The following is an 18,408-nucleotide window of genomic DNA, read 5'->3' on the forward strand; positions in this document are numbered from 1 at the left end:
ACCATGGGAAAATCAAAAGAAATCAGCCAAGACCTCAGAATGTTTTTTGTAGACCTCCACAAGTCTGGTTCATCCTTGGGAGCAATTTCCAAATGCCTGAAGGTTCATCTGTACAAACAATAGTACGCAAGTATAAACACTATGGGACCACACATCAGTCATACTGCTCAGGAAGGAGATGGGTTCTGTCTCCTAGAGATTAACATACTTTGGTGCAAAAAGTACAAATCAATCCCAGAACAACATCAAAGGGCCTTGTGAATATGCTGGAGGAAACAGGTACATAAGTATCTATATCCAGAGTAAAATGAGTACAATATTGACTTAACCTGAAAGTCCGCTCAACAAGGAAGAAGCCACTGCTCCAAAACCAACATAAAAAAATACAGATTATGGTTTGCAACTGCACATGGGGACAAAGATCGTACTTTTTGGAGAAATGTCCTCTGGTCTGATGAAACAAAAATCACCATCCCATCCACAAAGCACAGGGGGATTCAGCATGGGGGTGCTTTGCTGCAGGAGGGACTGGTGGACTTCACAAAATAGATGGCATCATGAGGCAGGAAAATGATGTGGATATATTGAAGCAACATCTCAAGACATCAGTCAGGAAGTCAAAGCTTGGTCGCAAATGGGTCTTCCAAATGGACAATGACCCCAGGCATACTTCCAAAGTTGTGGCAAAATGGCTTATGGACAACACAGTCAAGGTATTGGAGTGGCCATCACAAAGCCCTGACCGCTACCCAAAACGTTTGACCCAAGTTAACCAATTTAAAGGCAATGCTACCAAATACTAATTGAGTGTATGTAAACGTTTGACCCACTGAGAATGTGATGAAAGAAATAGAAGCTGAATTAAATCATTCACTCTACTATTATTCTGAAATGTAACATTCGTAAAATAAAGTGGTGATTCTAACTGAGAAATTTTTACTTGGATGAAATGTCAGGAATTGTGAAAAACTGAGTTTAAATGTATTCGGCTAAGATGTATGTAAACTTCCGACTTCAACTGTATACAGAGTGGTGTTCTCTGCGTAGAGGTGGATCACAGAATCACCAGCTGCAAGAGTGACATCATTGATGTATACAGAGAAAAGAGTCGGCCCGAGAATTGAACCCTGTGGCACCCCCATAAAGACTGCCAGAGGTCCGGACAACAGGCCCTCCAATTTAACACATTTAATTCTATCTGAGAAGTAGTTGGTGAACCAGGCAAGGCAGTCATTTAAGAAGCCAAGGCTATTGAGTCTGCCGATAAGAATACAGTGATTGACAGAGTCGAAAGCCTTGGCCAGGTCGATGAAGATGGCTGCACAGTACTGTCTTTAATCGTTGGTGGTTATGATATCGTTTAGGACCTTGAGCATGGCTGAGGTGCACCCATGACCAGCTCGGAAACCAGACTGCATAGTGGAGAATGTACGGAGGGATTCGAAATGGTCGGTGATCTGTTTATTAACTTGGCTTTTCGAAGATTTTAGAAAGGCAGGGCAGGATGGATATAGGTCTATAACAGTTTGGGTCTTGAGTGTCTCCCCCTTTAACCTGTTAAGTCGACTCTCTACTTTTTCGAACATTCTGTTAAAAATCGCGCAACATTTCAGCGCCCTGCTGCTCATGCCAGGAATATAGTATATGCATATGATTAGTATGTGTGGATAGAAAACACTCAAAACACTCAGACGTTTATAAAACTATAAAACTTCATCGAAAAGTGCAGGAAAATCTGATCACTGAAAATGGAAAAATATATCCATGCGCGACTTGAACCCATTGATAAAGGTGAACCACATTTAATGGGGCTGAGGTTGCAATACCTACAGCTTCCACACGTTGTCTAGAGTCTTGTCATTTGCCTACTATTTGTTTCTTGGTCAAACAGACGTAAGGCAGCGCATTTCTTCCGGTCTCCGACCGGATATTTTGGTTGAGATTTACCCGGACATTATTTCCAGACGGACAGCTAAAGAATATACTTCGCCTCGTGATCAATTTGATCGCTTATTAACGTTTAGTAATACCTAAAGTTGCATTACAAAAGTATTTCGAAGTGTTTTGTGAAAGTTTATCGTCAACTTTTTTAATTTAAAAAAATGACGTTAAGTTATAAGACGCAATTTTTTTCCGTTTATCACACAGTCTTCATAGATCAATATCTAGGCTATATATGGACCGATTTAATCGAAAAAAAAGACCCAATAGTGATTATGGGACATCTAGGAGTGCCAACAAAGAAGATGGTCAAAGGTAATGAATGTTTTATATTTTATTTGTGCGGTTTGTGTAGCGACGACTATGCTAATTATTTTGTTTACGTCCCCTGCGGGTCTTTTGGGGTGTTACATGCTATCAGATAATAGCTTCTCATGCTTTCACCGAAAAGCATTTTAAAAATCTGAATTGTTGCCTGGATTCACAACGAGTGTAGCTTTAATTCAATACCCAGCATGTGTATTTTAATGAACGTTTGAGTTTTAACTAGTACTATTAGCATTTAGCGTAGCGCATTTGCATTTCCAGATGTCTAGATGGGACGCCTGCGTGCCAGGTAGGAGAAAGAGGTTAACACAGGTGTGAGTGTTGACGAGGACAAGGCTGGAGATCACTCTGTCATGCTGATTGAGTTCGAATAATAGACTGGAAGATTCAAAATGGTCAGTTTGTTATATCTGGAGTACTTCTCCTGTCCTATTCGGTGTCCTGTGTGAATCTAAGTGTGCGTTCTCTAATTCTCTCCTTCTTTCTTTCTCTCTCTCGGAGGACCTGAGCCCTAGGACCATGCCCCAGGACTACCTGACATGATGGCTCCTTGCTGTCCCCAGTCCACCTGGCCATGCTGCTGCTCCAGTTTCAACTGACCTGAGCCCTAGGACCATGCCCCAGGACTACCTGACATGATGGCTCCTTGCTGTCCCCAGTCCACCTGGCCATGCTGCTGCTCCAGTTTAAACTGTTCTGCCTTACTATTATTTGACCATGCTGGTCATTTATGAACATTTGAACATCTTGGCCATGTTCTGTTATAATCTCCACCCGGCACAGCCAGAAGAGGACTGGCCACCCCACATATGCTCTCTCTAATTCTCTCTTTCTTTCTCTCTCTCGGAGGACCTGAGCCCAAGGACCGTGCCCCAGGACGACCTGACATGATGACTCCTTGCCGTCCCCAGTCCACCTGACTGTGCTGCTGCTCCAGTTTCAACTGTTCTGCCTTGTTATTATTCGACCATGCTGGTCATTTATGAACATTTGAACATCTTGGCCATGTTCTGTTATAATCTCCACCCGGCACAGCCAGAAGAGGACTGGCCACCCCACATAGCCTGGTTCCTCTCTAGGTTTCTTCCTAGGTTCTGGCCTTTCTAGGGAGTTTTTCCTAGCCACCGTGCTTCTACACCTGCAATGCTTGCTGTTTGGGGTTTTAGGCTGGGTTTCTGTACAGCACTTTGAGATATCAGCTGATGTAGGAAGGGCTATATAAATCAAATTTGATTGATTGAAAAGGAGGGTGGTGCTTAGAATCATTGTTCTTCTTCTGTCAACCGTGGTTACCTGCAAGGAAACACATACCGTCATTTCTTTGCACAAAAAGGGTTTCACAGGCAAGGATATTGCTGCCAGTAAGATTGCACCTAAATCAACCATTTATCGGAACATCAAGAACTTCAAGGAGAGCGGTTCAATTGTTGTGAAGAAGACTTCAGGGTGCCCAAGAAAGTCCAGCAAGCGCCAGGACTGTCTCCTAAAGTTGATTCAGCTGCGGGATCGGGGCACCACCAGTACAGAGCTTGCTCAGGAATGGCAGTAGGCAGGTGTGAGTGCATCTGCACGCTCAGTGAGGCGAAGACTTTTGGAGGATGGCCTGGTGTCAAGAAGGGCAGCAAAGAAGCCACTTCTCTCCAGGAAAAACATCAGGGACAGACTGATATTCTGCAAAGGTACAGGGATTGGACTGCTGAGGACTGCGGTAAAGTAATTTTCTCTGATGAATCCCCTTTCCGATTGTTTGGGGCATCCGGGAAAAAAGCTTGGTCTTGTGTCATGCCAACAGTAAAGCATCCTGAGACTATTCGTGTGTGGGGTTGCTTCTCAGCCAAGGGAGTGGGCTCACTCACAATTTTGCCTAAGAACACAGCCATGAATAAAGAATGGTACCAACACATCCTCCGAGAGCAAATTCTCCCAACCATCCATGAACAGTTTGGTGATGAACAATGCCTTTTCCAGCATGATGGAGGACCTTGCCATAAGGCAAAAGTGATAACTAAGTGGCTAGAACAAAACATTGATATTTTGGGTCCATGGCCAGGAAACTCCCCAGATCTTAATGCCATTGAGAACTTGTGGTCAATCCTCAAGAGACGGGTGGACAAACAAAAACCCACAAATTCTGACAAACTCCAAGCATTGATTATGCAAGATTGGGCTGCCATCAGTCAGGAAGTGGCCAAGAAGTTAATTGACAGCATGCCAGTGAGGATTGCAGAGGTCTTGAAAAAGAAGGGTCAACACTGCAAATATTGGCTCTTTGCATCAACTTCATGTGATTGTAATTGATTGTAATTATACTTCAGTATTCCATAGTAACATCTGACAAAAATATCTAAAAGTCACTGAAACAGCAAAACTTGTGGAAATTAATATTTGTGTCATTCTCAAAACTCTCTCATTCGTTGACTTCTGTGACCGTAAAAGCCTTGGTTTCATGCATATTAACATCAGAAGCCTCCTCACTAAGTTTGTTTTACTCACTGCTTTAGCACACTCCGCCAACCCTGATGTCCTTGCCGTGCCTGAATCCTGGCTGAGGAAGGCCACCCAAAATTCTGAGTTTTCTATCCCCAACTACAACATTTTCTGACAAGATAGAACTGCCAAAGGGGGAGGAGTTGCAATCTACTACAGAGAAGCCTGCAGTTCTGTCATACTTTCCAGGTCTATGCCCAAACAGTTCGAGCTTCTAATTAAGAAAAAAAAATCTCTCCAGAAATAAGTCTCTCACTGTTGCCGCATGTTATAGACCCCCCCCAGCTCCCAACTTTGTCCTGGACACCATACGTTTATTGATTGCCCCCATCTATCTTCAGAGTTTGTTCTGTTAGGTGACCTAAACTGGGATATGCTTAACAACCCGGCCGTCCTACAATCTAAACTAGATGCCCTCAATCTCTCACAAATTATCAGGGAACCCACCAGGTACAACCGTAAATCCGTAAACATGGGCACCTATATAGATATTATCCTGACCAACTTGCCCTCCAAATACACCTCTGCTGTTTTCAATCAGGATCTCAGCGATCACTGCCTCATTGCCTGCATCCGTTAAGGGTCCGTAGTCAAACGCTCCCTAAAACACTTCTGCGATCAGGCCTTTTTAATCGACCTGGCCCGGGTATCCTGGAAGGATATTGACCTCATCCCATCAGTAGGGGATGCCTGGTTGTTCTTTAAAAGTAATTTCCTTAAATAAGCATGCCTAATTCCATTTTTTTTAGAACTAATGCATTATAAACCACACACAAGTCAGAGTTATATTTAAACTTCATCTTTAATTATATGACCTTCACCATAGCCCTTTGACTCTCAGATCAATTCAGTGTCTATAAATGAATTCTGAGAGTGCTTACAAAATAATACTTAGTATCTTTTATAGCCAAGACACACTCCTCTCAACTCACATGACGAACAACAGATCTTAGGAACTTCACAAAGGGCCTTTTATTTAAAAAAGGAGTATCCCATAGCCAGATCGCATTAGCAATACATTATTGTTCAGTTTGCTCTCTAAAACGAGGTTCTAATCTCGTTCTTTGTACTTCATAGTACCAACACATTACTCACTATCTGGAATGCTCTGTAGGCTTTATTGGCCAAAGACATCGTACATCTCCTCTGTCAGTGCTATCTCATAGAGGCCCATCCTAATATTCTAATGCAATACAAAGATTATAAAATAATCTTACAAGCATTATAACATAATCTTGCAATTTTCCACAACATCTCTCCATCACATGATTTAACAGATACATTCACATTGGAAGACACTGTTCAATTCTGACTTCTCCCTTTCTGATATTCTGCATATTACCAGACATGTAAAAGACAAGCCTGACGTCTCCCCTCTCTGGGCCCAAAGTGACTTTTCCCTAGAGAAGAAAGGAAAATACAACTGCCGACAGTATAGTTTAAAAAAAACACATCCTAATGACAAGTATCTCACATAAGCATATTATGAAAGTAAATAAAACATTATTTATCAATGTTACCTAACTAATTCTGATTCAGCTACGACACTAAGAACAGATATAGCCCTTGGTTCACTCCAGACCTGGCTGCCCTCGACCAGTACAAAAACATCCGGCGGGGTACTGCACTAGCATAACCCAGCCACAATCAGCTTGGCAACGTCCGCCAAGCTCTATGTCACCGCAGCCCTCAGCGCAGCCCTGGTGGCCTCCGTGTGGGGCAGCATGCTGTACTAGAACTAGAACAACTAGAAGACACATTCTGATTCTGATTCCTAAGAACCAGAAGACCGCCTCTACTTTGAAATATAGACCAATCCTAGTCTGTTTATACATCATGAAATGTTTTCTTAATAGGGCTGCAATCACGTTAACGGAATCGATATGACAACAGCGAGTGAAAGTGCAGGGCGCCAAATTCAAAACAACAGAAATGTCATAATTAAAATTCCTCAAACATACAGTGGGGCAAAAAAGTATTTAGTCAGCCACCAATTGTGCAAGTTCTCCCACTTAAAAAGATTAGAGAGGCCTGTAATTGTCATCATAGGTACACTTCAACTATGATAGACAAAATGAGAAAAAAAATCTGGAAAATCACATTGTAGGATTTTTAATGAATTTATTTGCAAATTATGTATAAGTATTTCAGTTTTGTGATCTTGTAGGAAAACAAACACCCACAACTCAAAAGTGAAACCCAGGCTACCTAAATATGATTCTTAATCAGAGACAACTAACGACACCTGCCTCTGATTGAGGAAACATACTAGGCTGAATTCAAAACATAGAAAAACACACATAGACTGCCCACCCCAACTCACGCCCTGACCATACTAAATCAAGACAAAACAAAGGAAATAAAGGTCAGAACGTGACAGCTTCGAAGCAAGTAACACTGAAACATGTATGAAAGCATCAGCTGTTCTGGACAACTGTGTGATCACGCTCTCCGCAGACGATGTGAATAAGATCTTTAAACAGGTCAACATTCACAAGGCCGCAGGGCTAGACGGATTACCAGAACATGTACTCTGAGCATGCACTGACCAACTGGCAAGTATCTTCACTGACATTTTCAACCTCTCTCTGTCAGAGTCTGTAATACCAGCATGTTTCAAGCAGACCACCATAGTCCCTGTGCCCAAGAACACTAAGGTAACTTGTCAAGATGACTACTGACCCATAGCACTCACTTCTGTAGCCATGAAGTGCTTTGAAAGGCTGGTCATGGCTCACACCAACACCATTATCCCAGAAACCCTAGACTCACTCCAATTTGCATACCGCCCCAACAGATGATGCAATCTCTATTGCACTCCATACTACCCTTTCACACCTGGACAAAAGGAACACCCATGTGAGAATTGATGACATCTCAGCGTTCAACACCATAGTGCCCTCAAAGCTCATCACTAACCTAAAGCCCCCATTCTCATCGACGGGGCTGTATTGGAGCAGGTTGAGAGCTTCAAGTTCCTTGGTGTCCACATCACCAACAAACTAACATGGCCCAAGCTCCCCAAGACAGTTGTGAGGAGGGCACAACAAAACCTATTCCCCCTCAGGAGACTGAAAATATTTGGCATGGGTCCTCAGATCCTCAAAAGGTTCTACAGCTGCACCATCGAGAGCATCCTGACGAGTTACATCACTGCCCGGTATGGCAACTACTTGGCCTCCCACCGCAAGACACTGCAGAGGGTAGTGCGTACGGCCCAGTACATCACTGGTGTCAAGCTTCCTGCCATCCAGGACATCTATACCAGGTAGTGTCAGAAGAAGGCCCTAAAAATGTCCAAAGTCTCCAGGCACCCTAGTCAGACTGTTCTCTCTGCTACCGCACGGCAAGTGGTACCGGAGATCCAAGAGGCTTCTAAATAGCTTATACCCCAAGCCTCCACTGATGTACATGTAGGTAGAGTTATGTGACTATGCATAGATAATAACAGAGGTAATATGTACAGTGGGGCAAAAAAGTATTTAGTCAGCCACCAATTGTGCAAGTTCTCCCACTTAAAAAGATGAGAGAGGCCTGTAATTTTCATTATAGGTACACTTCAACTATGACAGACAAAATTAGACAAAACCATCCAGAAAATCACGTTGTAGGATTTTTTATGAATTTATTTGCAAATTATGGTGGAAAATAAGTATTTTGTCAATAACAAAAGTTTATCTCAATACTTTGTTATATACCCTTTGTTGGCAATGACAGAGGTCAAACGTTTTCTGTAAGTCTTCACAAGGTTTTCACACATTCCTCCATGCAGATCTCCTCTAGAGCAGTGATGTTTTGGGGCTGTTGCTGGGCAACACGGACTTTCAACTTCCTCCAAAGATTTTCTATGGGGTTGAGATCTGGAGACTGGCTAGGCCACTCCAGGACCTTGAAATGCTTCTTACGAAGCCACTCCTTCGTTGCCCGGGCGTTGTGTTTGGGATCATTGTCATGCTGAAAGACCCAGCCACACTTAATCTTCAATGCCCTTGCTGATGGAAGGAGGTTTTCACTCAAAATCTCAGGATACATGGCCCGTTTCATTCTTCCCTTTACATGGATCAGTCGTCCTGGTCCCTTTTCAGAAAAACAGCCCCAAATCATGATGTTTCCACCCATATGCTTCACAGTAGGTATGGTGTTCTTTGGATGCAACTCAGCATTCTTTATAATCCAAACACGACAAGTTGAGTTTGTACCAAAAAGTTATATTTTGGTTTCATCTGACCATATGACATTCTCCCAATCTTCTTCTGGATCATCCAAATGCTCTCTAGCAAACTTCAGACAGGCCTGGACATGTACTGGCTTATGCAGGGGGACACGTCTGGCACTGCAGGATTTGAGTCCCTGGCGGCGTAGTGTGTTACTGATGGTAGGCTTTGTTACTTTGGTCCCAGCTCTCTGCAGGTCATTCACTAGGTCCCCCCGTGTGGTTCTGGGATTTTTGCTCACCGTTCTTGTGATCATTTTGACCCCACAGGGTGAGATCGTGCATGGAGCCCCAGATCGAGGGAGATTATCAGTGGTCTTGTATGTCTTCCATTTCCTAATAATTGCTCCCACAGTTGATTTCTTCAAACCAAGCTGCTTACCTATTGCAGATTCAGTCTTCCCAGCCTGGTGCAGGTCTACAATTTTGTTTCTGGTGTCCTTTGACAGCTCTTTGGTCTTGGCCATAGTGGAGTTTGGAGTGTGACTGTTTGAGGTTGTGGACAGGTGTCTTGGTAACGAGTGGAGGACAGAGGAGCCTCTTAAATAAGAAGTTACAGGTCTATGAGAGCCAGAAATCTTGCTTGTTTGTAGGTGACCAAATACTTATTTTCCACCATAATTTGCAAATCAATTCATTAAAAATCCTACAATGTGATTTTCTGGATTTTTTTCTCATTTTGTCTGTCATAGTTGAAGTTACATTTACATTTACATTTAAGTCATTTAGCAGACGCTCTTATCCAGAGCGACTTACAAATTGGTGCATTCACCTTATGACATCCAGTGGAACAGCCACTTTACAATAGTGCATCTAAATCTTTTAAGGGGGGTGAGAAGGATTACTTTATCCTATCCTAGGTATTCCTTAAAGAGGTGGGGTTTCAGGTGTCTCCGGAAGTGTACCTATGATGAAAATTACAGGCCTCTCTCATCTTTTTAAGTGGGAGAACTTGCACAATTGGTGGCTGACTAAATACTTTTTTGCCCCACTGTACATCAGTGGAGGCTGCTGAGGGGAGGACCACTCATAATAATGGCTGGAATGGAGTGGATGGAATCAACCACATGGAAACCATGTGTTTGATGCCATTTACTCCATTCCATACATAATTATGAGCAGTCCTCCCATCAGCAGCATCCACTGATGTACATATTAGCTTAACTAACCAGTGCCCCCGCACATTGACTCTGTACCGGTAACCCTTATATAAAGCCTCGTTATTGATATTTTACTGCTGCTCTTTAATTGTTTGTTACTTTAATTTCTTATTTTTTAGGTATTTTTCTTAAAACTGCATTGTTGGTTAAAAGGGCTTGCAAGTAAGCATTTCTCAGTAAGGTCTACACCTGTTTTATTCGGCCATGTGACATATAAAATTTGATTTGAGACCACTGTTCTAGAGTTTCCCCTGGTAACACTATCAATGTTTCCCTTTACTGTGGTAATTGTGACCGAATCAACATAATATTAGCCACTTTCAATGCAACATACTGAAACAAAAATAACTATGCAAACAAATTATTCTGTTGTAGGTAGAACGTATTGGAGTAGGATTCTATTCCATAGACACACTACTCAGCCCTTCCTCTACACAGACCAGTGCGACAAACAATCAGAGCTGCAGTAGGCCTATGCAAATAGACCTTTGCCATATATGGATTTGTGCCATTTACTTTGAGCTGGACTGTGTTTACAGCATGAGCGGTCGTGAGTAGATGCTCTTGTTTTGAGATCAAAGTGAAAGCTGCATGTAGGCACATTTTGTTCATATCCTTTGCAAGTCAGTGAGTTATTAGCCCAGTTATAGATCATTTGTAGTCAGCAATTGATTTACTCCTACAAGATCACAAAATGTGTACATTTCTAGACATCTTTGAAAAGCAAGTAAGGGAAAGAGCTTGTTTTTGTCTTAAAGGAGCAGTGTTGAATTTTGAGACAAGCTTGAATTAAGTTAAGTAGCCAATAGGCAGAGAGTAGCATAATTTGTCTGACTCTGCAATAATGATATGGGAATAATACTGCATTTTATTTTGTAAAGTGGTTTCTTGCATAAAACAATAACATTTGAAAGATGATAAACAGGTTAATGTCAAGCCCTGCATGTATTTTGGAATGTAGGCCAACATTGAACACCCCACATTATCTTCTACTGTAGGCTGAATGATCTCAACAGCTATTTCTATGTCAAAATGTTATGGGATGCATTTTCTCCATTGTTTTTGATGGTAGGCCACTTTGGTAGGCAGGGACTGGGAGACTAGTCAGGATCGAGGCAAATATGAACGGAGCAAAGTACAGAGGTCCTTGATGGAAACCTGCTCCAGAGTGCTCAGGACCTTAGACTGGGTGAAAGATGGTTCACCTTTCAATAAGACAACGACCCGAAGCACACAGCCAAGACGACACAGGAGTGGCTTTGGGACAAGTCTCTGAATGTCCTTGAGTGGCCCAGCCAGAGCCCAGATTTGAACCTGATCGAAATTCTCTGGAGAGACCTGAAAATAGCTGTGCAGCAACGCTCCCCGTCCAACCTGGCACAGCTGGAGAGGATCTGCAGAGAATGCTCTGGATAAGAGCGTCTGCTAAATGACTTAAATGTAAATGTAATGGGAAACTCATACCCAAGAAGACTTGATGCCGTAATTGCTACCCAAAGGTGCTTCAACAAAGTACTGAGTAAAGGGTATGAATACTTATGTAAATGGGATAGTTCTAAAAACATTTTTAGAAGCTTTGCATTGTCATTATGGTGTTTGGATTGATAAGGGGGGAAAAAACATGTAATTCATTTTAGAATACGCCTGTAACCTAACAAAATGTGGAAAGTCAAGGGGTCTGAATACTTTCCGAAGGCACTGTAAATATAAAATAACTAGAGATGTCACACCAGTGGCCTCAGTAAATGTTTTTCTTCCTATTAAGATATATATATATATTTAAAAAATGTATAATCTCCCAGGTACCCCCTGAAGACTGCCCACGTACCCCGAGGGGAAGCTACAGACGATTTTGTGAGAAGACCGATTTTCATGATGTCTCATGGTCTTACGAAACCGCTCTAGCTTTGTCACCTTTCACCACAGATGCAGAAGTGCGACATGGGCAGATGTGGTGGATTGAGATCCAATGCAACAATACAAATATATATTTTTAAAACACATATACAGTCTTTCTCTAATTTACTATAGCGGCCTGGAACTGCCTTGTTTTTCTAACAATGTGTCAATATCGCAAAATGAACTTCCTAACAACCTGTTGTCGTATTCGCGTGGCTATTGTCGTCAACCAGAAACAGGTGTTGAGAACTCGATCTGGCGGAATAGGACAATTACAAGCGTTTATTTCAGAGAGCTCTCGGTAATCCACACCCCCAGTGGGCAGAGCTCGGCATGCTGAACTGGGACACGTTTTAATATGATATAAAGCCTCTTATTTTAAAAATCCGCTATGGTTCTGTTTAGCCTAGTTGGTGTAGTATCTGGGATCTACATCTGTTTATATTAGTTACTGTGCTGTTACTAAGCAGTAATGCATTACGGCAGTTTTACTACACCTAATAGGAAATGCACATGCGCGCTGGAATGCCGCGAACTGTAGAGCACGAGGGGTTTTTGACTAAAAGACTGCTTGAAGGGAAGAATGTTGCGTGAGTAATGAAACTCAAAATAATTATGTAATTCGTCAGTTATTTTTTATTTTCTTTCGCCAGTAGAGAAGGCTAAGCACTGCTAGCACTGCCAGTACAGTATTCAGGAGCTGCCAAGTAGCAAGACTATTGGAGTCCAGAATAGCGACACTGCCCTCTGGTGGTTAAATAAAATAAACTGTCATTGAACCCATTGAAATTAGGCGATCTCAGTGGAGAAATATTGTCAAGGGGAAAAAAAGGAAGAAGGGACGTAACACGGTGTGTACATTAATACAAATGAGTGCAGTGAATGAAGTAATTGCAGAAACTTCTGAAGTGAAGAAGTAGATGAATATTCAGAAAATTAAGGAATATAAGGAAACTGAACAATTAACTGTGAAAATGGCAACCATTGGTCGAGTACCAGAGTTTGAGGCTACAAAAGAGGATTTTGATTCCTATTTGGAGCGTTTTGAGCGTTGGCTGGCTGCAAATTAAATCAAAGATGGAAAGAAAGCAGACGTATTTCTCAGTGTTTTGGGTCCAACTGAGTATGGATTGCTGAAAGGTCTCATTGAACCAATGAAAGCAGTGGAGTTGAACTATGCAGAACTGACTGAGACTCTTTCAAGGTATTTAAAGCCTAAGCCAATTCTCATTGCAGAACGTTTCAGATTTTACCAACGTCACCAGAGTCAAATGGAAACCATGGCTGACTACATCCTTGCTTTGAAAAGGCTGGCAAGTACATGTGAGTTTGCACGATTAGTTGATGTTGCTCTCCGAGACAAGTTTGTATGTGGTCTCACAGGTGAAGCATATCACAGAAGGCTCCTGTCAGAGAAGGACCTGACCTTTAAGAAAGCCGGTGATATAGCACTTGGACTCGAGCTTGCCCACAGGGATACTATTGAGTTATCGGGACATGCAGAACGTCAGAAAGGTGTTCACAAGGTCAGTGATGCACGTGGTGAAAAAAGCTCACAAAAGTCACACTTTTTTCAGTCCCGTCCTCAAGGTTACACAAGAACAAAGCAGCCCACATCTCAAAGGTCTAAGCCAAGTTGCTACAGATGTGGGGGAGATAATCATCAGCACAGTGAATGTCGATTCCAAAAGGAAAAGTGCCACAATTGTGAAAAGGTTGGACATTTACAGAGAATGTGTAAAGCCTCGAAACGCACGGCAAGAGCGCACAGACGCAGCACAAGACGAGGACGGCACAACTGAAACAGTATTGGAACTGTTCACAGTGTACACGGCTCAACAACTAAAAGATGGAATCTATCTCAACATGGAGTTAGCGGGAAAAATGCAGCTGGACACCGGAGCGTCTGTATCCCTGGTTCCAGAGAGACTCTACAAGAAAAAGAAAAACTGAAAGAGTGCCCTCTTCAGCCCGCGTCCATCCGCCTTTCTTCATACACTGGTGACACTATTCCTGTGTTAGGGCAGATCCAGGTACCAGTCCGGTATGAGGGGAAGGAGTGGACGCTACCGCTTGTCATTGTTAAAGGAGAAAAATCAGCCTTGCTAGGCTACAAAATATCAACTTGAACTGGGGAGAAATCTTCAGTCTGAGAAATGACAAACCAGTGAGTCAGGCGACACTCACTAACATGCTGGAGAAGCACAAAGAACTTTTCAAAGATGGCTACGGTGAAATACAAGACTTCACATCAAAAGTCAGAGTGCAAGAAGGAACCAAGCCTATCTTTCACAAACCACGTCCAGTTCCCTATGCTCTTAAAGAAGCAGTAGAGAAGGAACTGGACCACCTACAGAAGAATAACATAATAACGAAAGTAGCAAGGAGCGACTGGGCCGCTCCGATTGTTGTAGTCCCAAAGAAAGACAAGACCGTCAGAATGTGCGGTGACTACAAGTTCACAGTAAATCGTTGCATACTACCAGAGGAATATCCACTACCAAACGCTGAAGATCTGTTTGCCACTCTAGCTGGTGGGAAGGTTTTCAGTAAGCTGGACCTGGCATTCGCTTATCAGCAACTGAAGCTGGATCCGGAGTAAGAACATTATCTGACCATCAATACACACAAGGGGCTATTCAGATTCAATCGCTTGGCCTATGGAATCTCGACAGCTCCAACGATATTCCAACAAACAATGGATCAGATCTTGGACGGTATAGACCATGTAGTGTGCTTCATGGACGACATCCTCGTGTCAGCACCAACCATTGGAGAGCACCTTGTAGTGCTGGACAAAGTGATGTCAAGACTGGAGAAATACGGAGTGAGAATGAAACGCAGCAAGTGTGAGTTCCTCCAGGACTCAGTGGAGTATCTTGGATACAAGATTGATGCACAAGGCCTACACCCAACCAACAGCAAGGTGGAAGCAATCGTAAACGCTCCAGCACCCACAAATATCTCAGAGCTGAGGTCATTTTTGGGGCTCCTGAACTATTACGGAAAGTTTGTGGCAAACTTGTCCACATTGTTGCATCCGCTTCACCAACTGCTGCAGGCCGATACAAAGTGGAATTGGTCCCCACAATGCGAAGAAGCATTCAAGACTTGCAAACAGCATCTGCTAAAGAGCAAGTGGCTTGCCCAATATAACACAGAGATGAAGCTGAGACTTGCGTGTGATGCATCTCCATACGGAGTAGGAGCCGTCATCTCACATGTTCTACCGTCAGGTGAAGAACACCCTATTGCATTTGCATCACGGACTCTGTCACCAAGTGAGAAAAATTATGCTCAAATTGAGAAGGAAGCCCTGAGCATAATATTCGGAGTGAAGAAGTTTCACAAATACCTCTACGGAAGGAAGTTCCAACTGCTGACAGATCACAAGCCTCTGTTGGCCATCCTTGGGCCAAAATCGGCTATACCAACCCTTGCTGCACTTCGAATGCAACGTTGGGCTCTGATATTGTTAGCCTACGACTACGAGATTGAGTACAGACGATCCAGTGATCACGCAAATGCCGATGCACTATCAAGACTACCATGCAATAGTGACTCCGACAGTGAAGATGATAGAGCAGTCTTTCAGATCTCTCTCATTGATGACCTGCCCATATCTGCTTCTGACATAGCAGAGGAAACAAGGAAAGAACCAGTGCTTTCCAAAGTCTTGGACTTAACATTAGGCGGTTGGCCAACCTTCGTAAATGACGATAACCTTCGTCCATTCATCGACAAGAAAGACCAGTTGTCCACTGATCAAGGGTGTGTTCTGTGGGGATCAAGGGTGGTGGTACCTCACAAATTCCAGAGGAGACTGCTATCTGACCTGCATGAGGGACATCCAGGGATCACTCGAATGAAAGCACTCGCTCGCAGTTGTCTGTGGTGGCCTGGACTGGATCAGGACATTCAACAGCATGTAGGCCACTGCTCACCTTGTGAAGCTGTTCGCAACAAGCCTGCTGCTGCACCTCTTCATCCATGGTCCTGGGCTGCTACACCTTGGGAACGCATCCATGTGGATTACGCCGAAATTGACAAGCAACATTTCCTTGTTGTCGTCGATGTCCATTCCAAGTGGATGAAAGTGTTTCCTACTCAACTGACCACAGCTGAGAAGACCATCAATCTTCTCAGACACCTGTTTGCATCCTTTGGACTAGTCAAGGAGCTCGTATCGGACAATGCCCCCCCGTTCACGTCAAACGATTTTGAAATGTTGCTCAAGAACAACGGAGTAAGGCACATCCTGTCACCACCTGACCATCCGGCATCAAACGGAGCAGCGGAGAGATCCGTGCAAACCTTTAAGAAGGCCTGGACTAGACTCCAGGTTCAGTCTGTGCCCATCCACCAAAGGCTTCCCCGGTTCCTGTTTACTTACCGTAACACCCCACACACAGTAACGGAATGTACACCAGCTGAACTGTTTCTGAAACGCCAACCACGTACCCGCCTGACATTGTTGAAACCAGACTTGTCAAGCACTGTGGCAAAGCACCAGCTACAGCAGAAGAAAGCTCATGACAGACACTCAAAGACTGTCAGAGAATTCAAAGAGGAAGAGAGGGTGATGGTACGTGATTTCAGACACCCCAAGCGCCTGTGGAACTCAGGTGTGATCTTGCAACGCAGAGGACCTTTGACTTACCAAGTCCAAATTGGTCATCGCCAGGTCAACGTTCATGTGGATCATCTGCTACGGTCCAACGCCCCAGCAGAGACATGCCGAGAGAACAAGAACAATAACGACCCCCAGGACTATTCTCCTGACTGTGGACGTACGGGAGAGACAGAGCCTGACCTTCCACCCGAACCTGGCCCACCACAGGAAGCCCAGGAGGAGCGGAGATATCCTATTCGACAGCGAAGGGCACCTCAAAAGGTTGACCTGTGAGTTGAGCTGGTTAAGGAGGTAACGGACAGTAAAACAAACACTTTAATATGTCCTAGATAAAAGGGAAGAAAAAGGACATTACATGGGTTAGTTATTAGGACACAAACTCCATCTTCGGGGCAGAATAATCCCCTGGATTTGTGCTGGGCTCTGAAAAGTCTGCTTCAACCCAGTAGTTGAAAAATGTTTAAGAATGCATTGTTCAGATATTGCATTTGTAGTTACCTAACATATTTACCTTGTTCTCTGGGAGTTAAACACTATGGGGGAGGAGTGTAGTATCTGGGATCTACATCTGTTTATATTAGTTACTGTGCTGTTACTAAGCAGTAATGCATTATGGCAGTGTTACGTTACTACACCTAATAGGAAATGCACATGCGCACTGGAATCCCGCGAACTGTAGAGCATGAGGGGTTTTTGACTAAACGACAACTAACTGTACTCCCGTCTCCTGCCTGGTCATTTCTCCACAACACAGATATTACAGTTAGGCTAATATATTTGCAATTAATAAGTAAAATGTATTTGAGTAGAAAACATGAAAACAACGAGTCCCAGGAAGTTCACAATAGAACATAAATTAGTTATTTGGCTACCTAAATTATTGGGATAATCGGGTTACCACAAGGTTTTGGAATACATTGGGCTCATTGACAAAACAGACCACGGAACGCCTTTTCCCATGAAGGTCTGTGTAAATCATGTGTTTATATTAGACACGTTGATAGCAGTGAATGACAGCTATTCATTTACTCTGATAATATTTGTAAGTAGAAGCCATATCAGCCAGGGAAAGTAATTGTTCTCACTTTCATAGAATATTCAGATTTGTTTGCCTGACCGTGGGGCTCTTTACCTGAATTAATAGGATTTTCTTGTGATCACAACATAACTACTTATTTTGCTCAAATAAAGATATAATTAAATTGTTTTCTTTTAAAAGATGGGCCTGGCTGAGAATAGAACATTCAGTTTTCTACCTGAGTGTGGCGCTGTTTACTGCAATTCTCTGGATTCTCTTGCGACCAGAACAAAACTACTTTTACTCAACTAGAGTGAAATAAAAGGAAGTAATCGACACTGGTATGTTTCCATGTTTTTACTCAAAGATATTTTATTTTTTCGGCCTAGTATGGTTCTCAATCAGAGGCAGGTGTCATTAGTTGTCTCTGATTGAGAATCATACTTAAGTAGCCTGGGTTGCACTGTTTGTTTGTGGGTGATTGTCTATGTTAGTGGCTTGTGTCAGCACAGGTCTCATTTGTAGCTTCACGGTCATCATTGTTTTATTGTTTTTGTTACTCTTTTGTATAGTGTTGCAGTGTTCAGTGTTCTCTTTATTAAAATTCACTATGAACACATACCAAGCCGCATTTTGGTCCTCTGATCCTTCTCGCCTCTCCTCTTCAGATGAAGAGGAGGAAGACCGTGACAACAGCATAAGAGCCCTTTTAGGTTCTAGATAGCTCTTT

General features: G+C 43.0%; 1 protein-coding gene across 1 annotated transcript; it reads left to right on the forward strand.

Moving 5' to 3' along the window:
• Positions 1 to 12,427: 12,427 nt before the first annotated feature.
• Positions 12,428 to 18,299, forward strand: LOC127909822 (uncharacterized protein K02A2.6-like). Its single transcript, XM_052471890.1, has one exon. It carries the CDS (start codon positions 14,726 to 14,728, stop codon positions 16,931 to 16,933), a length of 2,208 nt encoding a protein of 735 aa, XP_052327850.1. The 5' UTR covers positions 12,428 to 14,725; the 3' UTR covers positions 16,934 to 18,299.
• Positions 18,300 to 18,408: the final 109 nt, after the last annotated feature.

Source organism: Oncorhynchus keta, chromosome 20, assembly GCF_023373465.1.
Source record: "Oncorhynchus keta strain PuntledgeMale-10-30-2019 chromosome 20, Oket_V2, whole genome shotgun sequence".
NCBI classification, from domain to species: domain Eukaryota; kingdom Metazoa; phylum Chordata; class Actinopteri; order Salmoniformes; family Salmonidae; genus Oncorhynchus; species Oncorhynchus keta.

Coding starts and splice junctions, on each gene's coding strand:
- LOC127909822 (XM_052471890.1), top strand. CDS start 14,726: ATGGATCAGATCTTGGACGGTATAGACCATGTAGTGTGCTTCATGGAC.